Source organism: Petaurus breviceps, unplaced genomic scaffold, assembly GCF_028583685.1.
Source record: "Petaurus breviceps papuanus isolate PSGF00001 unplaced genomic scaffold, PetGlider_PUasm1.0 91041, whole genome shotgun sequence".
Classification (NCBI taxonomy): Eukaryota; Metazoa; Chordata; class Mammalia; order Diprotodontia; family Petauridae; genus Petaurus; species Petaurus breviceps.
This window is the reverse complement of record NW_027187400.1, coordinates 36,241,080-36,261,267: the sequence shown is the minus strand read 5'-3', so window position 1 is coordinate 36,261,267 and position 20,188 is coordinate 36,241,080. Positions and strand designations below refer to the sequence as shown.

General features: G+C 44.4%; 1 protein-coding gene and 1 long non-coding RNA gene across 7 annotated transcripts in view; one reads left to right on the top strand and one right to left on the bottom strand.

The window, feature by feature from the left end:
* Positions 1-20,188, bottom strand: part of LOC138153893 (uncharacterized) — a 354,866-nt gene that overhangs the window by 89,659 nt on the left and 245,019 nt on the right. The window lies entirely within an intron of this gene.
* The window catches only part of PLCH2 (phospholipase C eta 2), a 352,788-nt gene that overhangs the window by 264,200 nt on the left and 68,400 nt on the right, over positions 1-20,188 (top strand). For all 5 annotated transcript variants that reach the window (XR_011166493.1, XM_069078304.1, XM_069078301.1 and 2 more), the window contains 3 exons: positions 5,816-5,909; positions 12,557-12,760; positions 14,725-14,845. Coding sequence is in view for 4 of the 5 variants with exons in the window: in XM_069078304.1 (XP_068934405.1) it covers positions 5,816-5,909; positions 12,557-12,760; positions 14,725-14,845 (419 nt within the window). In the remaining variant the exon portion in view is untranslated. The remainder of the gene's footprint in view (positions 1-5,815; positions 5,910-12,556; positions 12,761-14,724; positions 14,846-20,188) is intronic.

The window sequence follows — 20,188 nt, the reverse complement described above, 5'->3', positions numbered from 1 at the left end:
GAGTCCCTGGCCCAGAGCATAATTAACTGGAAGGAGAGTTGTATATACCAAGTTTTCACTAATGAGAAAGGCACAGGATACCTGATCTCCAGCCTGAGAGAAGTTCTACCTTCTTTTTGGTACCCCTACCATAGCTCTTATTGTATCTCCATGCTTTTGTGAGGAGAGGGGAAAGAAAGGAAGAAAAAAGAAGGGAGAGAAGGAAGGAAGAAAGAGGAAGGCTTTACTAAGAGTCTTTTATGTGCTAGGTTAGAGTGCTCAGGAGGGTAGCATGACTGGATTTCCCAGGGTTCTCTCTGCATTGAAAATTATCTTAAGAGGCCAATAATGATGATAGCCCAGTAACCTAGCTGCCTTGTACTGGAATCACACTCCTGATTTTCCTGTCCATTAAAGTAATTTCATCCTCCCAGAATCCTTGGGAGGTAGGCAGATTACAGAGGAGAGAGCAGCATGGGGCAGTCGAGAAAGCCCTCAATCAATCACTTTCATTTCAGGGGACTAAGGCTCTGGTCCTGACTTGAGATCATATAGTCTCAGAGTTAGAAGGGACTTTAGTGGCCATCTAGGTCAATCCAGGACAATAGACAGTTCCATGCCCTCAAGGAGCTTATGATCGAATGGGGGGGACAACATACAAGCAAGCTATATATAGGAAATAATAAACCATGGGAGGGCACTGGAATTAAGAGGGGTTGAAAACCCCCCAGATCTTTTTCAGAAAAATTGCTGTCTAACCATGCCTCCCTCATCTTGTCCTTGGGCAGATCAGATCTTGAATCCATATGTACATTAATCCCAACTACACATTCTTTAAAATTCTAACCCACTAAGATCTTTCTGGACCTTGACTCTGATGTCCAATGTGTTCACTCTCCCTACTGACTTTGAAGCTCTACCCCTCACTCTGGGCAATTGGACAAGTCAATTCCTTCTGCTGAGTTCAGGTTTTCTATCTATAAAACAAGGAGTTTGGACTAGCTATATCATAGTCTGTGTTCATGGGGAATCAGAGGGAAGCAGCTTACCTAAGGTCATTGAGCAGGAGAATGCCAGACTTTTAAATAGAATGCATCTGCCAAAGCCAAGACCTTTGGTAGAATGCCAGGCAGGGGCCCCTGACTCCAGGTACTCAGATGATAACCCCCATTCATAGAATTCCTAGCCTGTTGAGTGGTGGGGGGGGGGGGAAGCCCCAGTGTACCCAAATCTAGCTCCAGAATTCGCAAGTTTGCTAATCCAACATGGCGTCTCCCTAGGGCTCCTTGCATGTTCTTTCTGATTATTTATGGATTGTCGGGGAACAAGCAGGGAGCACATCTCCCAGCGCACTAGGGGAGTTGCTGCCTGGGTGTGCTGCAGATCGATGACCGATTTGAGCAGCTGCGTCTGAGGAGGGGCCATTTGTCTTGTCTCCTGACCCTGTGCTTGTTGCGTTCTAGAGAAGACCCAGACTCATCGTTCCCCTGCCCCTGGGGCTTGTACTACCGGAGTAGAACAGACCTTCCTCACTGCAGATGGGCTCTCTTCCATTAAATCTTAACAGGCACCAACCCCAGAGGGAAACACCAAATGTGCCCATTAAGTCATTATCCCAAATCTCTCCGGCTTTCCTACCACTGCCTGGTTCTTAGCTTCATTTTTATTTCATGAATTGCCCTTCAAAAGGAGTCCCTGTCAAACATTGCTGAAATTCTTTATGCTTTTCAGCCTTTTTGTGGAAAGGTAGAAGTCATTGATCTTGGCCTCCCTCCCAGAGGTGGAGTAGTTTAAGGAACTCCACTGAGCTGGGTAGCAGCTAGAAAAATCTCCTTTTTGCACCTTTCTTGGCCAATTGAGTGAAAGTGCCTGGGTTTGGAATCCTGGTCCTGCTGAAGTCCCTTGATGCCACTGGGAGGCAGGTCTAGTTCTCACCTGGTCCTCATACAGTCCTGATCCGAAGCCACATATTCATGGGAACCCTGGGGCAAGAGGGTTCGTTTTCTAGATGCTTAGTCAAGTGCCATCTCAGTGGCTGAGCTCACTGTGAGCCTTTTGGCAGGAGACAAATTCTTTCCTTTAAAGAAAACAACGTTAAAAAAAAAAAAAAAAGAAAACAATGTTGAGATTTCAGAGTAAGTTGGGATGCTATCACATAGGCGTTCACAGTCTGTATCATGGACCCTTTGGTAGCCTAGTGACGCCTATTGACACAGTCTTGGAATCATGTTTTTAAAACGCATGAAATAAAATACACAAGATTACTAAAGAAACCAATTAGATGGAAATACAGTTCTCAAAAAAATGTAAGTTTATGGATTCTAAGTTAAACATCCCTACAGAGACATGGAAGTGTTAATCCTAGATCAGATCCAGTTGTGTAGAGAGGCAGAAGGACCAGAGCTCTCCTCTCTCTGCCCTGTGGCCCTGGATTTTCTGAGGTCCTCCCCACCTACAGCCTCAAATGGACACAGTGCCTGCTGAACCTTGTTTCCTGTTTTTCCTCTCATGTTTGAGGGAGATAGGACAGTCATGGATTCCTGCCCTTCCCCCTAGAGATCAACTCTAATCAAATGGTAGCATTGGCCCACAGGATAGGAAAACACAAAGGTACCTACTTCTTTCTAGCAGGTAGGTGGCATAGTGGATGGAGTACAGGGCATGGAATAAGGAAGACCTGAGTCCAAATCCAGCTTCAGACACTTACCAGTTGTATGACCTTGGGCAAGTCACTTAGCCCTATTTGCCTCCATTTCTTCCTCTGTAAAATAAGCTGGAGAAGGAAATGACAAACCATTCCAGTATCTCTGCCAAGAAGAACCCCAATGGGGTCACAGAGAATCAGACACGACTCAAATGACTCATCAATAACAACAATAAAAGCTTCTTTCTGTCATCTATTTCCTTTGACTTTCATCTTGGGCAAGCTGCTTATGTTCACAGGCTCATACAGCTAGAACTAAAATGGGTTTCAGAGGTCAGCTAGTCCAAGCTTCTCATTTTACAGATGAGGCAAATAGAGTGAAGTGACTTGCCCAGGATCATATGCAAACAAGTAAGCATCCAAGGCCAGATTTGAACTCATGAAGATGATTCTTCTTAACTCTAGACCCAGTGTCCAAACCACTATGCTACCAAGGGCTTGAAAAAATTTCGGAGGATTAATAAATGCTGGGAAAAGTTCCTTCACCCCATGTTGGCACCTTGGGACAAGGCTCCAACTGCCCCACCCTGGTGATGGTTCTGACACCAAGCATCCCTGAATAAATGAATGGATTTTTCCTGTAACACAATACTGATGGAACTTGCTAGGGGGGGTGGAGCTTAGAAAAAGGCAGGTGCTAATGCAGACTATGTTGGGTTATCTAATCCCTTCTTAACCCTGTTTCTATTTCCAGCCTGTGTCACATCTTGGGGTAATAAGTTTCCTGAGCAGGGGGAAGAAGGGTCACTTCGCTCTTGTCCTAAACCCTTCTCTTGCCTTGTTCCATGGGAGGCATCCATTCCTGGGAGAGCTTGGGGATTTAGATGGGGTGTGGGGTGGAGTGTAGGCTCTGAGGCTAGTCAAAGGGCTGTGGAGTTGAAAGGATGGGAAAGGGATAATGTTGCCTTCCTTAGGATTCAAGAAGAGTAACTCAGAGAGAAAGGACAGGAGCGAGGAGAGGCTTCAAACAGAGAAGATCTTCCCCTCCCTCACCCTGCCAACCTGTTATTGTCTATTCTTCTCCTGTTCCTGAGCCTTGACAGTCCATTGGCCCTGTCTGCTGGGGAGCAAGATGCGGATGTCTTTTCAGAGCAGCAAGGACGTGTTAATGTCTGGCTGGGCTATTGATTCCTTTACTTGTCAAGAGAGAGAAAATGAACTCTGGCTGCAAGAAGCAATGTGCTAGAGTGATCACAGCTGGCACCAGCTCCCAGCCAGGGCTGCTGCTTCATGGGACAAGCCCAGAGCCCGGTCTGGGGAAGGAGGGAGGGGCCTCTCTCCAAAACTCCTGGACTTGTCTGCCAAGGGTCCAGACCTGGAAAATTATGTGTCTTCACCCTGAGGGAGATGAACAGCATACAAGTGGGGGCTTTAGGATGAGTTAACTCATTTAGGTTATAGAGTCTTAGGACATAAGAACTGGAAGAAGGCTTCAGATCTGATCTTCAGCCAGAGCTGGGGGGAACCTCATTCAGACATTAGCCAAATGACCCTGGCAAGTCACTTAACCTCTATTTGCCTCAGTTTACTCAACTGTAAAATTGAGATATTAAGCACCTATCTCACAGGGCTGTTATAAAGATCAGTAGAGATAAAATATGTAAAGAATTTTACAAAGCTTAATGTGTCATATAAATACTAGCTATTATCATTAGCTGTTATAAATTTCAGAACTGGGAGGGTTGTTTTGTTTTTTGGAGGGGGGGAGGCAGGGCAATTGGGGTTAAGTGACTTGCCCAAGGTCACATGGCTAGTATAAGTGTTAAGTGTCCGAAGCTGGATTTGAGCTCAGGTCCTCCCAACTCCAGGGCTGATGCTCTATTCACTGCACCACCTAGCCGCCCCAACTGGGAGGGTTTTTAGAAGAGAAAGTGTCAGAGTTGGGAATGATCTTAAAACACAGAATGGGGTTGGGGGTGGGGAGTTGGGATGGGACTTGGATATCATCAATCCAGCCTTCTCCTTTAACAGCTGTGGAGACTGAAATCCAAAGAGATCTTCAATAACAGGTCTTCACTCTGCCATTTGCTGTCTGTCTGGGTGACCTTGAATAAGTTGCTTGGCCTCTGTGGTTCTCAGTTCTATCATCTGTGGTATGAGGGTATTGAACTAGGTGGCTGCTAAGGCCCCTTCTGATTTTGATATTCTGTGATTTTCTTCTGGACACTTGCAGTATATATGGGTAAACTGAGGCATGGGGGGGGGGTTCTCACAACTTCACTGAAAGTTCCCTACAGCAAAAGGTGGCACAGCCAGAGAATTTCTCCATCTACCCACTGTTTTCAAAATTAGGAAGATTGTTTTTCTCTCCCCCACCCGCTGTCTTGCCCAGAATTAATCCAGCCTCTCTGGGAGTTGATAGAAAGGCCTGAGTCCATACTCTCATATATTAAAAGTTGTGTGGATCAAACCAAGCTACCTTCTTTCTTTCCTCCGAAGCACGTACTATCTGGCTAATTATTATTAATCCTCTTCTTCCCTATAAAGCCCCTGGCTCCGATTCATCACTTCTCTCTAAAGTCAGTCAGGCCTAGAGATGTGGGTAATTCATCTATGGTCATGTTGACTTCAGCCAGCCCTGGCTCTGCCCCATGGCCTTTCAGGGAAATGGGCTTCAAGAGTCAGACTCACCTAGGGTAGGAGAAATGGCTGGTTATTGTTGTTCCCTGTTCTCCAAGAGGACTAAAATGGTGTCACTGTGTTAGAACCAAATTACAAGTCCCACTGTGGTTGACCAGACCAACACCAGCTTGGAACGCTCTAGCACAGGTCGGGCACAAACAGTCCATGTGAACTTTTGGGATGGATTCTCTAAATCTGCACATCTCGTGTTTCCTTTGAGCTATTTCGATTCTGCTTTGCTCGTCATCTTCTCTGATGTGGGTGTGCCATGCTGAGTGGCCCTGTGCCAGGGCCTCTTGTGTCACACAATCACTTCCAAAGTTCTTAAGACAGAAAGGGGAAATGGCAGGGTTTGGCAAGGTAACCCGAGTCTGGTTATCACCTGATACCGTGATAGCAACAGAGTCAGAGGGATGAGGGACGCTGGCAGGAGTCTGGGCAGGCACTGGTGGTGAGAAGGGACCAGCAAGCCTGCAGTGAGCTGATGGTTGTGTGGCTGTTTCCTTCTAGATGACAGATGTGACCAAGGAGTACTGCCTGAACATCATCGATCAGTTTGAACCATGCCTGGAGAACAAGAGTAAGGAGGTGCTTGGCATTGATGGTAAGTGAACCACTGGGGCCAGAGAGCAGGAAGCTATAGATTGTCTGTAACTTTTATGAGTCCAGGACCTAAAATATAAACTCAGGACCCCAAAGCTGGTGTTCCTTCCATTAGACCATATTGTCTTTTTAGACCTGCTTCTCCTGCTTAAAGAATCCCCTCTTACTTCCACCTTTGGGAAGAGTCCTCTATTACTACCCAACTCCACTCTCTAATCATCCATTGATCCCCTGTTAAAGTGTTTCCTGAAAGCAGTGACATATTCAGCTGTTAGCCACTTACATCTTAGTAAGAATTAGTGGTTAAGCAGAGAATAGTTCCCTGAGGGAATGGGACAAAGCTTGGTTTTAAAAGCTGGAGTGGAGGTCAGAATCAGGTGGTATGGTTGGAGGGTAAGGAAAATCAGAAAACACTGGGACAGGTGAGAAGGGGTCAGCAATAGGGGTGCCCAAGAGGCCAAAGATAAGCTTTCCTCCCTTCACAGCTTTGTAGGAGAGAACTGAGGGGGGTCTTGTCTGGTATACAATTTGTTAGATGCAACCTACTATCTCGAGCCTAGAACACCATTGGATGTTCTAGAGTTTCCCTGAATGGGGAGCATTGGGAGAGTGTGGGAAGTGGGTTAGTGGATAAAGGGTCTTCTCTGAGTGGACCCTTTGGATGGAGATGGATGAGCAGAAGGTGAGGCTCCCTGGGAATGTCTTCCTGCAATGCTGCTCAGAGAATAAGAAGATAATTAACTTGTCAGGATCTATTATAGCTGATTTTCTCCAAGGGTACCTTATGCCCGATCAATTTTCCAATTTTCCTGCTCTCCCTCAAGTCCTGGGCTGCAGTCAAGCCATGGAGAGAGCTTGAAGGAAAAGATGGTGTTAGTTTGTGAATTATGGCTTTTGAAATTCTCTTATGCTGACCTCGATCTTCATGCTACTCTAGCATAGGAGAATGTAGAGCTGGAAGATACCAGCTAGTATAGCTCTCTTATTTTACAAATGGGGAAACTGAGGCCGAGAGAAGGGAAGGGATTTGCCCAAAGTTCCCACGACTAATGAGAGGTGAGGTTGGAAGAAGGTCTTCTAATGTACTTGGTCAGCATTTCCTAAGTTCTCTTGGGTTTCTCATTGACCTTGACAGCCTGGCAGGGGGCCAAGTGGGTGATGTAGAGGTTAGAAGGCTTTTGGAACAATCTCAGAGCCAAAAGGGTTCTCATAGAGCATTAGGAAGCAACAGTACCTTCTAGAGCCAACAAGTGAGCATCTAGTCTTTACCCAAATGATTCCATACTGAGGAAGTCCTTGTCTCTGGAGGCAGCCCATACCACTTTGGGATGACTGTTTCTACTGCCTAGGAAGGATTCTTGATATCGAGTCTAAATTTGCATCTTCACAACTTTTACCCATTACCCATTACTAAGTTCCTAGATTTATAGTCGAAAGGAATGATGGAGATCAAGTTCAGCCCCCTCATTTTACAACTAAGGAAACTGAGGCCAAGTAAAGTGACTTTCCCAGGGTTGTGCAGCCATTAAGTGTCTGAAGCAGGATTTGAATTTGGTTCTTCCAAATTCCAAGTCCAGGGCTTTCTATCAACTATATTATACTATGGACTATTGGGCTAACAGAATAACCGAATTACTCTTCCATATCATAGGACAAAAGAGGTGGAAGCGAACTTAGAAGACATTGAGTTCATCTCTCTGATTTAACAAATGGGGAAACTGAGGCACATAGGGGTGAAATTACCTGCTCAGGGTCAAACAGTCAGTAAGTAGTACAGTCAAGATATGGATCCAGGTCTTCCTAACTTGTAACCTAGCATCCTATCACCAGTGCCATACTGCCTCTCAATACTTGAATGTAGGTACCATGGCCTCCCCAAAGTCTTCTCTTCTCCAGGCTCAATATCCTCAGTTCCTTTGAGTAATCCACAAATGGTCAAACAAGTGGAGATCAAGAATTACTTCAACCTGGAGCAGGTTCTGAAATGGGTACTGCAAGGAGAGGGTTAACTCAGACTACCTAGTTTATGCCTGGTACACATGCCTCCTCTGCGTGATTGTACTGCTCAACTATGTGCCTTAAAGACAAGATGGTGCCATTGTTAGGTCCATGGCTGGGACTTAAAAAGAATTTGCCAAAGAATTAGTTCAGGTAGTCAGTGCTCAAAGCATTGGCCCTTTATTTTGGAACATTTAAGGGAAAGCCATGGGGATTTGCTGTTGGGAGATGGAAATATGATAGAAGGAGACTAAGTAATGGAAATGTCTGGCCTAATGTAATGAGGTGCTCTCTTCCCAAAGAGATTCATGGAACTGAAAAGTCATCAAATCCATGCCCCTGTACCTGATAAGGTATCTGTTCAGAGAGCCCTGGGCTCTCACTGAGGGTTAACCTAAGCAAAAGAAAAAGAGAGATCCAGGATTCAAGAAACTTGGGTCAACTGTCTCTTCCTCCAGGAGCCACACTCTGATACAGTCGGAACATCCCCACCTTGAATATTTATTCTATCCACCTTTTCAAAACATTTAAATCCAAAGGCTGGGCTCTTTGCTTTCTCTTGCTGGAATCCTGCATATTTTAACATATTTTACATTAGACTGTGTCTGAATTTCCTGTCAGTGAGCTAGGATTGTCATGGCAATTCCTGGATGGCTTTCTTCTTGACTATTGAGAGTTACTTAGGACTACATGTGGAAGACCCCATGGTGCACAATGTCCTTTGTGAGGGGCTGTGAGAGCAAGGGGTTCAAGACCTTTATAAGACGAGATCTTCTTTCTCAGTAGTTTATATATAGTCCCCTAGAGATCTCCAGAGTTTGGGGGGGAGGGGTCGGAGGGGAAACACTGGGAAACACAATTTCTGTGGATCTGGCTTTCAATGAAGTTTCATGATAACCTTTTTAACAAGATGGAGAGTTGTGATGAATGATGGCTGTCAATCTAAGGGAGACCTCTGGTGGATTGCCCGTGGGCTCTCTCCTTGGCCCTCTCCTATTCAAGATTCATATCAAAGATTTTAATAACAATACAGATGGCATGCTTATTAAGTTTAAAGATAGGATGACATTGGTTGTTGGCATTGGAGTCAATAAAAGTCATAACAGACTAGAATGATAAACTGAAGCTTTTTTTTTAAGTCCAGAGCTGTATATTCACTCACTTAGGGAACTTATAGTATGGAAAAGTCCTCTGCCAGTGCCAATTGTCAACTCTCTGTAATTTATGACTTTAAGGGAGTTGCTGGGGCCTCTGGGAAGTTAAGTGATTTTCCTTCAGTCACACGTCTATGAGTCAGAGGCCATATCTGAACTCAGGTCTTCTTGACTTCCACTGGTCCATTAACTGCTATATCCATTCTACCTTAGTAGGGACAAAAGCAAACCCCTGAGTTTGGATACAAGAAGTCATCTGCCTTAACAGGAGATAGAGGAGAAGTATTGATACAATAGGTTAAATTAAAAGTACTCAGGAGAGGGGGTGGCCAGGTAGCACAGCAAGTAAGAGCACTGGCTCCAGGGTCAGGATGACCTGGATCAAATCCGGGTTCAGATACTTAGCACCCACCCAGAAACACCTGGCCGTGTAACCTTGAGCAAGTTACTTAACCCCAATTGCTTAGGGGCGGCCAGGTAGCAGAGCGAGTAAGAGCACCGGCTCCAGTGTCGGGATGACCTGGATCAAATCCGGGCTCAGACACTTAGCACCCACCCAGAAACACCTGGCCATGTAACCTTGAGAAAGTTACTTAACCCCGATTGCTTAAAAAAAAAAGTACTCAGGAGTTTTCATGGACTGAAAGCTTGATAGGATTTGGCACCATGATGTGCTGGCCCAAAAATGAATTGAATCTTAGATGTTATCAAAAAAAGGTATGGTGTCCAAAATGATGGAAATGATCATCTCCCGGACATGGATATGACCAGACATTGGGAGCGTTGTGTTCAGGTTTAGGAAGGAAATGAACAAGTGAAAACACATCTAGAAGAAATGACCAGGATGCTAAAAGTGCCCCAAATTGTAACATATGGAGAATAGGGGAAAGAATTGGAGAAGAGGAGACTTAAGGGGTGGGGGAGGAACCATGGTCTTCAAATACTTGAATGGTTTTTATATGAAAAGGGGAAACTAAATGTGTCTTCAGTGCATCTAGGGAGTAAAACCAGGACTAATTGGTAGACATTCTAGGGAAGCCAACTTTGGATTATTATAAAAGACAAAATGTGTCAAGTCCTCAAAGAGTTGAGAGTACCAGATCATCCTTCTTGTCTCCTGAGGTACCTGTATGAGAGCCAAGAAGCAACAGAGCCAAACATGGACCAACTGATTGGTTTAAAAGTAGAAAAGGAGAACAAGGCTGTACTTTATGACTATAACTTGTATGCAGAGTACATCATGGGAATTTCCAGGCTGGATGAATCAAAAACCAGAAATTAAGGTTGCCTGGAGAAATATCCATAATCTCAAATATGCAGAGGATACCACTCTAAAAGGCAGAAAATGAAGGGAAATTAAGAAGCCTCTTGATGAGGATGAAAGAGGAGAATGTAAAAGCTGGATTGAAGCTTAACATAAAAAACTAAGATCTTGGCAACTGGTCCCTGGCAATTATAAGGAGAAGAAATGAAAGCAGTGTCAAATTTTGTATTCTTGGGCTCAAGATCACTGTATCCCGTGACTGCAGCCATGAAATTTAAAAGACTCTTGTTCCTTAGAAGGAAAGCTGTGGCAAACCTGGGCAGCATACTAAAAAGCAGAGACATCACCTTGCTGACAAGGGTCCATATAGTCAAAGCTATGTTTTTTCCCATAGCAACTTATGGCTGTGAAAACTGGACTACAAGGAAAGCTGAGTGCCTCCGAATCAACACTTTCTAACTGTGTTGGAGAAGACTTTTGAGAGTCCCTTGGACAGCAAGGAAATCAAACCAGTCAATATTTAAAGAAATTAACTCATTCTATTCATTGGAAGGCCAAATACTAAAGCGGAAGCTTAAATACTTCAGCTACATAATGAGAAGACAGGACTCATGGGAAAAGACCCTAATGTTGGAAAAGATTGAAGGAAAAAAGAAAAGGAGATGGCAAGGGATGAGATGGATAGATAGTGTCATAAAAGCAATGAACATGAGCTTAGGAAGATGTTGGGAGATAGTGGAGGACAGAAATGCTTGGTGTGCTGTGGTCCATGGGGTCACAAAGAGTCGAACACAACTCAACAGCAATAAAAACCTTCCTAATAGTTAGTTGGAGCTGTCCAAAGCTAGAATGGGTGCCTCAAGACATGTCTTGTCATGAAGCAGAAAATATAACTCAGAGCTTTAGTCAAGGCAGTTGGGTGGCATAATGAATAGAGTACTGAACTCAGAATCAGGCAGATCTGAGTTTGAATCCTACTTCAGGTGGCTAACTAGCTGTATGACCCTGGGCAAGTCACCTCTCTCTGGGTCTCAGTTTCCTCACCTATAAAACAGGAATGATAATAATAGCACCTACCTCATAGGGTTGTTGTAAGGGTCAAATGAGATCACACCTATAAAGCTCTTTGCAAACTTTAAAGTACTATGTGAACTGCTAGCTATTATTACTTTTTTTAATTTTTAATTTTTTTTGCTTTTTGGAGGGGGGAGGGGAGGGCAATTGGGGTTAAATGACTTGCCCAAGGTCACACGGCTAGTGTGTGTGTGTGTGTGTGTGTGTGTGAAGTTTCTGAGGCTGGATCCGAACCCAAGTCCTCCTGACTCCAGTGCTCTACTCACTGAACCACCTAGCCACCCCTATTATTACTTTTAAAAAAATTATTATTAGCTTGAGTTCTGCCACTAACATGTGGTATGACCTTGAGCTACTCATGCCCTTTTTCTGGGCCCCAACTTTCTCCTTTGTAAAGCAAGGAAGTTAAAATATATGACCTCTAAAATCCTTTCTAGCTATAGGTCTATGAGTTTGTTATTCCTAAGGCCTTCTACCACTAATGTTTTGAGATTATACATGGCGGCATAGTGGGTAGTGTGTGGAAGAACTGAGTTCAAATCCTGTCTCAGATAGTCTATACATCCAAATGGAGATACTAGCTTCCTGTGTTATCCTTGGCAGATCTCTTGGATACTGACATGAGAAGGACCTTTACAATCATATAGTCTATTTTGCTTATTGTATAGTTGGGAGATTGAGACCCAGAAATGTTAAGTGCTTTGGCTAAGGTCACACAAATGTTAAGTGGCAAAGACAGTATTTGAACGAAGGCCCAGATTCAAAATCCGTAGCTTGGGGCGGCTAGGTGGCACAGTAAATTGAGCACCAGCCCTGGAGTCAGGAGGACCTGAGTTCAAATCCGGCCTCAGACACTTAATAGCCGTGTGACCTTGGGCAAGTCACTTAACCCCAATTGCCCTGTCTTCTCCCCTCCAAAAAAAAAAAGACAAAATCCATAGCTCTTTCCACTGAATCATCTAAAAATAGGTATGATAATGACATCTACAATTCAGAATTTTTATGAGAATCAAATGAAATAAATATGTGTCAAATACTATATAAATGCCAGTTATTATTAACTTTTTCATCCTTCCCTTCCCCCTACCAAATGCTCTTGGTAATGTTTTTGCTGTGTCACTGACAGATCTGAATTCTTGTCCCTCTCATCCCTCCCAGGTTTTACTAACTACACTAGGAGTCCAGAAGGAGACATTTTCAACCCCAAGCACTACCAAGTAAACCAGGACATGACCTACCCACTAAGTTACTACTTCATCACCTCTTCCCATAATACCTACCTCATTGGGGACCAGCTCATGTCCCAGTCTCGGGTGGACATGTACTCATGGGTCCTACAGGCTGGCTGCCGCTGTGTGGAAGGTAAGTGGTAGAGTGGTCTATAGACATAGGTACCAGCCCTGTCCTTGACCTGTGGGATTAAGTAGAAGAAGACCTTCCAGAGAACTAAGATAGTGTTGTACAAACCGGAATCCAATTCCTAGCCTTGCCACTAATAACTGTGTGACTTTGGCTAAGTCAATTTATCTCGACTTATTGTAATAATAAATAATTTTCCCTGGCCCTTTTACAGGGGTATTAAAGGTCAACTGAGAAAATGGATATGAAAACTGTTTTCTAAGTATAAATCTCTATTCAGACATGACTATGAGTAGTTATTCTGGGAGAAGGAATGGGAGATATTTCCCATTTCTGTTTCTAGCCTTCCTTCCTTTCTTCCTTTCCTACATGGGCAGCATTTGACATGGGTCTTAGAGGTTATACTGTAAGGCCAAGCAGAGGACTTAGTAAGTAAGTATTGACTCAATCTGCCCTGGCCTGAGGTCTCCTGTGGGCAGTGGAGTCACTGAAAGTCCAGAAGCACTGTTCTATGCTGGAGGCATGTCCCTAGACGTGGCCCATCCGTGAGGCACCTGAAGCACTCTCTGATTGAGAACTGCTCCCATGCCAATTGCTTCCTGTCTAACCTAACAGGCATGTATTAGGTGCCTACTATGTGCTAGGCACTGGCCATACAAAGATGAAAAATAAAACAGTCCCTTCCTTCTGGGAGTTTACATTCTAATGGAGGAAACAACAAGAATGCAGATTACAAGATATGTTCAGTCAGTTCAATGTAATGTGGCATTTTCTGAGTTTCCTTTCCTGGAATCCTGGGTTTCCTTCAAGACTCAACTCAAGCACAGCCCTGGATATGAAGTTTTTCCTGGTTTGTCCAACTACTAGCATTCTCCAAATGACCTTCCATTTTCTTTATATACATTCCCCATTTCCTTCTCAGTGCAAATGTTGTCTCCTCTATCAGAATGTAAGCATCCGAAAGGCAAGAGCTGTTTTGTTTTCCCTTGCATTTCTAGCACAGTGCCTAGCACATAGAAGGTACCTAAGAAATAGTTACCAGACTCATCTTCTCTGTTTTTTCATTCATTCAAAGATCATTAATTAAACAACTTACAGTGTGCTGAGAGCCTTGAAATGTTGGGCTGGGCTCGGATCCAGCCTTTTCTACTATGACAATGGAAGGAGGGTGATGGAGAAAGAGGGAGAAAAGAAGAGGGAGGGAGAGAGAAGAGGAGGGAGGAAGGGAGGGAAGGAGAGACAGGGACAGAGACAGAGAGAAACAGAGAGAGACAGAGACAGAGGGAGAGGGAGGGGGAGAGAGAGAGAGAGAGAGAGAGAGAGAGAGAGAGAGAGAGAATGTCCTCCCCAGCCCTGAGGGCCCTGAAGGTTAGGGACTTAACTAGTTGAAATATTTAATTTTGTTTTTTCAAAGAAGGAAGAGATGTGAGAACTAGTCAGTTCATACCCCACAAACATTTAATGAATAACTACTATGTGCAGAATTCTATGTTCAATGTCAAAATATTTTATATAACTCACATAGTTGTTGCCTTCAAAAAGCTTACAATAATTTTTGGTTTGGAGAGATAGGACATATAATAAAATGAGTATTCTGCAAATTAGAATAGGAGATGGGTAAAGGAGATATTCCAGTACAATGCTTGGAGAAATGTGAGGAGGGAGAGTTCCCTTTATCTGGGTGGAATGAAGGGATCAGGGAGCCTTCATGGGCAGATGGCACCTGAGTTGGGTTTTGGAAGGAGAGATTTCAATAAATGAAGGTGGAGGAGGAGAGGGAGGTAAAGGGCAATGTGAGCCAAGGGCTAGGGATAGGAGGAGATGGAAAGAAGACAGATTGTAATCTGATTGAACTGGAGCATGAAGGGTATTGGGGAGAGAGGAATCGAGCAAGGAAGGTTCTAAGACTAGGGCTATGGAGGACCTTGTGACACTCGTCAACTGACCTTGACCTTTGCCCTCTTTAGTGGACTGTTGGGATGGACCAGATGGGGAGCCCATCGTGCACCATGGTTATACCTTGACCTCCAAGATCCTTTTTAAAGACGTCATTGAGACGATCAACAAATATGCCTTCATCAAGAATGAGTGAGTAGCAGTCCCTGGAGTCCTTGCCCCCTTACCCCCTATTCCATTGAGTCTATCTCTCTACAACTAGGCAAGATGAAGCTGAGTTCTAATCTCAATTCTGATCCTAAATCCTTGTGTGAATTTGGACAAGTTTCTCTCTGAGCTTCCATTTCTTCATCTGTAAAAAGGAGGGGGTCGGAATAAATTTCCTTCCAGTTCTAAAGCCTTACATATATTTTGGCAGCCCCCAAAAGTGAACGCAATCATGGGTAGTGAGTGGCACAGTATCTAGGAATAAGGAGGTGTGAGTCTTCTCTCCTCTGCCATGGTCAGACACCATTTGGAATATTTAGCTCTAAGCACATTTCAGAAAGGACATTTAGTAAGTTAGAGGATGGGCAGAGGAAAGAAACCAGATGGTGAAGACCTTGAGTGGCCATATTAAGACTGGAGATGGGTAACCTGAAGAAGAGAAGGTTTGTGGGGTCAGGGAGAACATGATAGCTGTCTTCAAATATTTGAATGGCTATGAGATGGAGGAGGGATAAGTCTTTCTGTGCTTGGTCCTAGAGGGCAGAGCCAGGATCAATGAGATGGAGGTATAGAGAGGCAGATTTAGGCATGGCGTAAAAATAAGCAAAACAAAATGAAAACCTTCCTTAACAATTAGCATTGCCCCAAAGTGGCTTGTCTTGAAGAGTGGTGGGTTCCCCCTCCTAGAAGATCTCTGAGCAGGGACTGGAGGACTGATGGTCAGGTAGGTTGTAGCTGGGCTATTTGGCCAAGGATGACTCCATCGAGATGGCCACTAAGATCCTTCCACCTCCCAAGTTCTGTCATTCTGTAAAGCTAACCGGTACCAATATCTGCATGGGATTGGGGCAGTTGGGGTGAGGCTATGCCTAAACTGCTGGGACAGGAATGATATTCTGGCTAGACTGCATCATAACTTTGCCTTGTCTCATAGGGCATCCAGAAGCCCTTCTCATTGGTCCTTGGGGCTAGGGACACTGCCCTTCCCCCCAAACAAATGCACATACATACTGTCCATACTGCCCCTCCACAACACACACATGCATGCATATACTCATGCACACACATACATGCGTGTACGTGCCTATACATGCATGCACATACATGTACACACATGCACACACACCATAAATAACCAGGTCCAAATAAGCTCCTTTCTCATTATCTCAGATTCCATCCCTTGGCCCTATGCTCCTCTCTCTCCTTTTGGCAGAAAGTGGGTGCCCTCTCACCTGAAATCACCTTGCAAGCAGCTCCGGGCTCCTTTTTCCCTTGTATCTCTGCCCCACACTGGAGCCCCTCTGGAAGGCTCTTGAACAGAGATTCTCTCTAGAATAGACTTATGGGCAAGGTCAGGGCTGTGCTTTGCGGAAGGTTCACATGATAGCTGTGTGGAGGGTGTATTGGGATATGTGATAGAGAGGGGCGTTGGACAGCCCAGATGGCCAAGAAGGTCAGTTCCCATATTCTATCATTCTGAAGTGACTTAGTGTCTTATTGATGAGGGAGAAGAGAAATCTGTGCCTGGGTGTGGGAGTATATGTGTGGGACTCTGTGTGTGCACATCATGCCCACCTGGTGAGGTGTGTGTTCTTGTCTGCCTGTGTCTGAGGTTCAGTGGGCAAACAGCCTCCCACATACATGTAATGATCCCATTTATTATGGTTCCCATATTAATTACCCCAGAGGAGACACACAGCCTTCAGGCCTGCTTTGTTATCACTCAGCATGGTTGCAAGACACCATTAAAAAAAATTCCAATTTAGTTTCTCAAAATAGACTGTCTATTATGACTTTTGCATTCAAGTCTTGTTGAATGCAGGCTCTCGGTCTGGGAAGGAAGTGTTAATTGTACCAGGAAGGAAAAAAAAGGAGCAAGATTAATTTGAGTATTAAAAATAGAGTGACACTTTCATAAATTGGTGGGCCCAGCTCTGAGTGAGGCGTGATTGTGATCAGAGAGATCGCTCAGGCTGGTGGCTTAGCAGGATTCCTGGAGTGAGGAAGCGAGGTTATAAATCTCTGTGACAGACAAGGACGTGGAGAGCCCGTGATTGAATTCAGCAAGCATTTATTAAGCACTGAGTTGGTGCCAGCTAATCAGTCAACTAAGAAGCATTTATTAAACACCTACTATGTGCCAGGTTATGGGTGATGAAGTTACAAGGAAAATCACAAAGAAGGTCTGTGCCCTCAAGGGCTCAGATTCTAATGAGAGAGATTACATAGGGGATATCTGGAGAGGAAATGGGAGGTGATACTGGTAATGGTGGGGGAGTGGGAAGGGGATGGAAAAGGCCCTTTGAAGAAGGTGGGATTGGGGTGGCTAGGTGGTACAGTGAGTGAATAGGGCACAGGCCTTGGAGTCAGAAGGACCTGAGTTCAAATCTGGCCTCAGACACTTAACACTTACTAGCTGTGTGACTTTGGGCAAGTCACTGAACCCCAATTGCCTTGACTTCCCCCTTCCAAAAAGCAAAAAAAAAAAAAAATATTAGAAGAAGGTGGGATTGAAGCTGAGTTGTGAAGGAGGTGAGGGAAGTCAGGAGGGGAAGATGAGGGGGAGGAAGGCATTCCAAGCATGGCGGACAGGCACTGAGTCAGGAGATAGGGTGCTATGTTCAAGGAACAGTAAAGAGACCAACATCTCTGGAACTTTGTGCTATGGGCTGGGGACACTGAGACAAATGTGTAATATTCCCTGTCCACAAGGAGGCAGCAAATTGGAACACTGAAATCAGGAGGACCTGAGTTCAAATTCAGCCCCAGATGTTCACTACTGGTGCAAGTGTGGGCAATTCACTCTATTTCTGTTTGCTGCAGTTTCTACAGCTGTAAAATGGAGATGATAATAATAATAACACAACAACTGTGGAATGGGGATAATAATAAGTTGTTGGGAGGATCAAGTGAGATAATATTAAAGTAGATAACAGCAAAGCAACACATCAATATTCGCTGCTATTCCATAATGACATTAATATTATTCATAGGTAGTTATTAACTGTTATTATTCTATCACGAAATGCAACAACAACCCATATAAATAACTTACAAAACAGAAGCAAAGCAAATATAAGATAATTTCAGGGAGAAGGGACTAGAAGTTGGGGGATCAGGAAAGATGCTTGAGGTGATACTTGAGGCAAACTTTGAGAGAAATGAGAGGTTCTAAGATGGGCAGATGAGGAGGTAGAGCATTCCAGGCCAGGATGACAGCCTGGGCAAAGCCATGGAATGACTTGTTTGGAGAACAGCAGGGATGCCAGTGTCATTGGATTGAAGGTTAAGTGGAAAGGAATCAGGTGTGAGAAGCTTGAAAAGGTAGCAGGGAGGAGGGCATGAAGGACTCTGAAGGCCAAAGAGAGCATTTTGTATTTGATCCTAGAGGTGATAGGGAGCCTACTGAAATTTATTAAGTAAGGGAGGCGACATGATCAGACCCACACTTGAGGAAACCCACTTTGGTGGCTGAAAGGAGGATGGATTGGAGTGGGGAGAGAATTGAAGCAGGCAGACCCCAAGAAGCTATTTTAGTAGTCCATGTGTGAAGGGTCTTTACCAATGTGGGGCCAATATCAGAGAAGGAAACAGGGCATTTTGTTCAATTGTTGTTCAATCATTTTTTTCTCCAGTTGTGTCTAACTCTTTGTGACCCCATTTGGGGTTTTCTTGCTGAGGATACTGGATTGGCTTGCCATTTCCTTCTCCCGCTCATTTGACAGTGAGGAAACTGAGGCAAACAGGGTTGTATGACGTGCCCAGTGTCCCACAGCTAGTAAGTGCCTGAGGCTGGATTTGAACTCAGGCAGAGGAGTCTTCTCTATGGTGCTCTATGCACTATGGCGCCCACTAGCTACCATCGAGAGATGCTGCAAAATTACAAATGGCAGGCATTAGCTGAAGATTAGCTAGGAGGGTTGAGAAATAGTGAGGAGTTGAGAATGAAGCCTAGATTGTGAGCCTGGGTGACTGAAGAGATGGTGGTATCCTCTACATGAGTGGGGAAGTTAGGAAGAGGAGAGGGTTTGGAGTAGGTAGGGGGTAGAGAGGGGAGAAGAATGAGGACCCTCAATATATCCAAACATATTGAGATTAAAATGTCTAACAGAATATCCAGTTCATTAGGTCCAACAGACAATTGGAGATTTGAGACTGGAGTTCAGGAGAGAGGTTAAGTCTCTGAATAAGTAGATTTGAGAATCGCCAGCAGATAGATGATAATGGAGTTCATGGGAGCAGATGTGATTGCTTAGTGAAATAATATAAGGAAAGAAGAGAAAAAAGGTCTAGGACAGAGCCTGGGGGGTAGGGGAGACACTCCTCATTTACGGACATGTTGTTGAGGAAGATCCAGCAAAAACTGAGAAGGAGTGGTCAGACAGGTAGAAGGAGAACCAGGAAGGGGTAACGGGGGTCCTGGAGGAGAGTGGTGATCAACAATGTCAAAGGCTGCAGAGAGGCTTAGGATTGAGAAAAGGTTAACAGATGTAGCATGTGGTCACTGCCTGGGAGTTACAATGGGAGCTTTATGTCTTTAAGTGGACTTGACCCACTTAAGAGGGCTCTTATGTAAAAGATTAATAGAGCAGATGAGATGGCAATGGGCTGGAAAGATTCTTAAGAAGGCGTTTAAAGTGTGGTGCCATTCATTGCTATTATAATAATGTCTACATAATAATGTGATTACAATAATACCTTCTGCTATGAGACTGTGAGTTGTAATAGCGATAATAGCTGACATTTCCATAGAATTTTAAGGTCTATAGAGTGCTTCCCACACATCATCTCATTGTGCCTGGGAGGTAGGGTCACATCCACAAATTAAAAATAAGACAACTGAGGAACAGAGAAGTGTTTGCCCCCCACCCCCACCCCCAAAGCACACATCTAGTAAGAGTCTGAGGTGGGATTAAAACCCAGGTCTTGCTTATTTGGCTCACTGTAGCATGCATACTGCTTCTATGGAAAGAGAGGCTGGCTTGGGAATCAGGAAGGTGGGGGTTAGGTCTTACCTTAGAGATACATATGATGAGGAATAGATGTGTGGATCCTAGTGTCCTGAAGGAGTTTACTGGGACAGTCTCCAAGTTACAGAAAGACGTTTATTGGGATGATGCACCCGAACAGTCCCTGTTTCCCCATGAGAGAAACAGATTGATTAGTTGGGTTAGGGGTCTTGATTTAAATATGGTTTGGGGGATAGAGAATGCCCGGGAAAGTCAGGGAATCAGAAGGTGCCTTATCATACAGAGAGGCAATGAAAGGGGAGGACTCCTTCAGGATGTCAGAGTCCATACAGATAAGCCAAGAGAATAGGAAAGGGGA